General features: G+C 49.9%; 1 protein-coding gene across 1 annotated transcript; it reads left to right on the top strand.

Moving 5' to 3' along the window:
- Positions 1 to 64: 64 nt before the first annotated feature.
- Positions 65 to 4054, top strand: LOC116465483 (pre-mRNA-processing-splicing factor 8-like). Its single transcript, XM_032148533.2, has 8 exons — positions 65 to 258; positions 411 to 537; positions 638 to 830; positions 1111 to 1298; positions 1769 to 2007; positions 2555 to 2701; positions 2880 to 3090; positions 3249 to 4054. The coding sequence occupies exons 1-8, from the start codon at positions 80 to 82 to the stop codon at positions 3492 to 3494; spliced, it is 1530 nt and encodes a 509-aa protein (XP_032004424.2). The 5' UTR covers positions 65 to 79; the 3' UTR covers positions 3495 to 4054.
- Positions 4055 to 4377: the final 323 nt, after the last annotated feature.

Consider the following 4377-nt stretch of genomic DNA (forward strand, 5'->3'; position numbering starts at 1 on the left):
AGTGGGCAGGAGGGAGGACTGTAGAGTTGTGACTGAACCTTGTTCTGGGGGGATCGGGCTGTAGCGGGAGGCTAATTTCATGTCCACCTTGCAGGACGGGCCTTACATCACAGCGGAGGAAGCAGTGGCAGTATATACCACCACAGTGCATTGGTTGGAAAGCCGCAGGTTCTCACCCATCCCATTCCCCCCACTCTCCTATAAGCATGACACCAAGTTGCTCATCTTGGCATTGGAGCGGCTCAAGGAAGCTTATAGGTGAGTAGTAGGGTAGATAGGTTCCTGCTGGGAAGGTGACGGCAGGGAATGGCATCATCCTCAGAGTCCAAAGAAAGAAGGTGTAGCCCCAGTCTTTTCTGGTTTTACTTCCTCCTAGTTTTCCCATTCACCCTTCCCATTGCTTTTATCAGTGTGAAGTCTCGGTTGAACCAGTCTCAGAGGGAGGAGCTAGGTCTGATCGAGCAGGCCTACGATAACCCCCACGAGGCGCTGTCTCGCATCAAGCGTCACCTCCTCACACAGAGAGCCTTCAAAGAGGTGAGTGAGGCCTCCCAAGTTTTCTTTTTGGTGCTACCAAAGGTAGCAGTTGCCTCAGGTGATTGGTGGATTGGTGTGAACCAGCCTCCTTGTCCCACAGGTGGGCATTGAGTTCATGGATCTCTATAGCCACCTCGTTCCAGTATATGACGTTGAGCCCCTGGAGAAGATAACTGATGCCTACCTGGACCAGTACCTGTGGTATGAAGCCGACAAGTGCCGCCTGTTCCCACCCTGGATTAAGCCTGCTGACACAGAACCACCTCCGCTGCTTGTTTACAAGTGGTGTCAAGGTAGAACTCTCCTGAGATTGCCCTGTGAGGAACGGGGGAGGAATTTAGTTCTACGTCAAAATTCTCATCTGGGCAGCATGATTGGTTTACTCTCTTGATGCGTGGTAATAAAGGGAAGTAGTATTCATGTTAAACTGAGGACAAGCCCATAGTCAAAGCAATCCAGATGAATACATGGAATCGTAGTGGGATTGGTTATGGAAGGTAATGATAGTTACTGTGGGGCTAGTCTTGAAAGAGGATTTCTAACCTGCTGGAGACCTGCCTTGCTACTCCTCAGGCATCAATAACCTGCAGGACGTGTGGGAGACAAGTGAAGGCGAGTGCAATGTCATGCTAGAATCCCGCTTTGAAAAGATGTATGAGAAGATCGACTTGACCCTGCTCAATAGGCTGCTGCGCCTCATCGTGGACCACAACATAGCTGACTACATGACAGCCAAGAACAATGTCGTCATCAACTATAAGGTGTGTCTCAGGCACAGTAGCACGGAATTGTGTGTGGAGTGGTTGTCTGGCCCACTGACTCAGAATTTGCTGAGGAGGAGGCTGGGTGCAGTGGCTCACGCCTGTAATCCCAGCACTTTGGGAGGCTGAGGCGGGCGGATCACGAGGTCAGGAGTTGGAGACCAGTCTGGCCAACATGGTGAAACCCCATCTCTACTTAAAAAAATACAAAAATTAGTTGGGTGTGGTGGTGGGCGCCTGTAATCCCAGCTACTCGGGAGGCTGAGGCAGGAGAATCACTTGAACCCGGGAAGTGGAGGTTGCAGTGAGCTGAGATTGTGCCACTGCACTCCAGCCTGGGTGACTGAGCACAACTCTGCCTCGGGGTGGGGAAAAAATAGAATTTGCTGAGGGGAGAACAAAAGAGGTTGACCCTGGAGAATCCTGGGACATGGCTCAGGTTGTTAAGAATTGTAGTTCTTTCTTTCTAGGACATGAACCATACAAATTCATATGGGATCATCAGAGGCCTGCAGTTTGCCTCATTCATCGTGCAGTATTATGGCCTGGTGATGGATTCGCTTGTATTGGGATTGCACCGGGCCAGTGAGATGGCTGGGCCCCCTCAGATGCCAAATGACTTTCTCAGTTTCCAGGACATAGCCACTGAGGCTGCCCACCCCATCCGTCTCTTCTGCAGATATATTGATCGCATTCATATTTTTTTCAGGTGAGGGCTTGCCTGGATTCCTAGCCTTGCAGGGTACTGAGGCATATGCTTTGCCTCTGAAATCAGCTATTGTACCTGAGTTGACTTAACTGCTGTTGGGGCTTTAAAATGGAATGAAGCGGCTGGGCACGGTGGCTCACGCCTGTAATCCCAGCACTTTGGGAGGCCGGGGCGGGTGGATCACGAGGTCAGGAGATCAAGACCATCCTGGCTAACACGGTGAAACCCTGTCTCTACTAAAAATACAAAAAATTAGCCGGGCGTGGTGGTGGGCGCCTGTAGTCCCAGCTACTCGGGAGGCTGAGGCTGGAGAAGGGCGTGAACCTGGGAGGCGGAGCTTGCAATGAGCCGAGATTGCGCCACTGCACTCCAGCCTGGGCAACAGAGCGAGACTCCGTCTCAAAAAAAAAAATAAATAAAATGTAATGAAGCCTGGGGAGGGTGGGGGTAGGATGGGATGGGGTCTCCATCTGTGGAGCTGGAGGACTCGTGGGTGTCCCAAATCTCAGTGTATTGGGGCCTCAGCAATGTACCTGGTCTGGTGTAGGTTCACAGCAGATGAGGCTCGGGACCTGATTCAACGTTACTTGACAGAGCACCCTGACCCCAACAATGAAAACATCGTTGGCTATAATAACAAGAAGTGCTGGCCCCGAGATGCCCGCATGCGCCTCATGAAACATGATGTTAACTTGTGAGTCTAGGTTGGGGCTGTGTGAGCTGGAAGGACATAGGCTAAGGGCCCAGAGAGGGCATACCTGAGGCTGTGTCCTGGGTGGGAGAGGCGTGGCTGTGTCAGGATATCATCAGTTGGCCTTTGAAGGGAAGTTCCTTCCAAGAAACTGATGTGACCATATGTTCTCTGTGGGCAGAGGCCGGGCAGTATTCTGGGACATCAAGAACCGCTTGCCACGGTCAGTGACTACAGTTCAGTGGGAGAACAGCTTCGTGTCTGTGTACAGTAAGGACAACCCCAACCTGCTGTTCAACATGTGTGGCTTCGAGTGCCGCATCCTGCCTAAGTGCTGCACCAGCTATGAGGAGTTCACCCACAAGGACGGGGTCTGGAACCTGCAGAATGAGGTACAGCCTGGGAGGGGCTGAGAGTGACATGAGTGCGCCTGTACTTCCTGGGTCAGTCACCGGAGCCTTGTTGGGTGGAAAGGCTGAATGGTGGGCACAGTTGGCTCTTGCTTCTGTGAGAGTTCCTCAGACAAGTTCACCTTGATTTTGTGGTTTAGGTTACTAAGGAGCGCACAGCTCAGTGTTTCCTGCGTGTGGATGATGAGTCAATGCAGCGCTTCCACAACCGTGTGCGTCAAATTCTCATGGCCTCTGGCTCCACCACCTTCACCAAGGTACAAGGCCATCATCCCCAGCTTCCCTCTTGTCCTCTGCTCATTTCACATCCCTTTCACTTCTTCCCCTGCTGGCTTCTTCCTTCTCCTCTTTGCTTAGTGTGCCAGTTTCCATGCTCTGTGCAATAGCGGCTTATAGTATGTCAGGTCGCTTCATAGTTATTTTCTGAGCATTCTCTGTAGAAATTCTGTAGTCTCCTTCTTGTGGAGTTGTGATGATTCTAAATTAAGGCAGGGATAAAAGTTGGATTTATTATTTTGAACAGAAAAGCATTATTTTTGCATTTTCTCAGGGGCTTATCTAAGTCATGTTAACCAATGGCATAGAGAACCTGTGAAAAAGCAGCACTCGTAGACATCTCAGGGTTCATTTCTCCTTCACTTACCTTCAGAGGCCCAGCTGAAGGCAACTGGAATTGAGAAAGAAAAATCTGAGGGATTTTCAGCTACGTAAGTTTTCCCAAAATTTAAAAAGTTACCTTGGCCGGGCACAGTGGCTCATGCCTGTAATCCCAGCACTTTGGGAGGCCGAGGCTGGTGGATCACCTGAGGTCAAGAGTTTGAGACCAGCCTGGCCAATGTGGTTCTGAAACCTCATCTCTGCTAAAAATACAAAAATTAGCCGGGCCTGGTGGCAGGCGCCTGTAATCCCAGCTACTTGGGAGGCTGAGGCAGAATTGCTTGAACCCGGGAGGCGGAGGTTGCTGTGAGTCGGGATCGTACCATTGCACTCTAGCCTGGGCGACAAAGCAAAAACTCTATCTCAAAAAAAAAAAAAAAAAGTTACCTTACTCTGGTTTCCATTAGAGTAACTCTTAGCTATAACATTTTTCTTGCATTCCGACCTTCATATCTCCAAATGTGTGGCATTTGCATGAGCAGAACGTTTTCTGTTTTTTAGTTAAGTCTGTTAAGGATACGTTCTATTGTGTTTTAGAACTATTGCATTACGGTTGAGTTTCCTTTATCCAAAATTCTTGGGACTAGAAATGTTTTGGATTTCAGATTTTCT

Source organism: Hylobates moloch, unplaced genomic scaffold, assembly GCF_009828535.3.
Source record: "Hylobates moloch isolate HMO894 unplaced genomic scaffold, HMol_V3 SCAFFOLD_5601, whole genome shotgun sequence".
Classification (NCBI taxonomy): Eukaryota; Metazoa; Chordata; class Mammalia; order Primates; family Hylobatidae; genus Hylobates; species Hylobates moloch.

Coding starts and splice junctions, on each gene's coding strand:
- LOC116465483 (XM_032148533.2), top strand. CDS start 80: ATGTCCACCTTGCAGGACGGGCCTTACATCACAGCGGAGGAAGCAGTG. Junction 831..1,110: donor TGTTTACAAGTGGTGTCAAG/GTAGAACTCTCC, acceptor GCTACTCCTCAG/GCATCAATAACCTGCAGGAC. Junction 2,702..2,879: donor ATGAAACATGATGTTAACTT/GTGAGTCTAGGT, acceptor CTCTGTGGGCAG/AGGCCGGGCAGTATTCTGGG.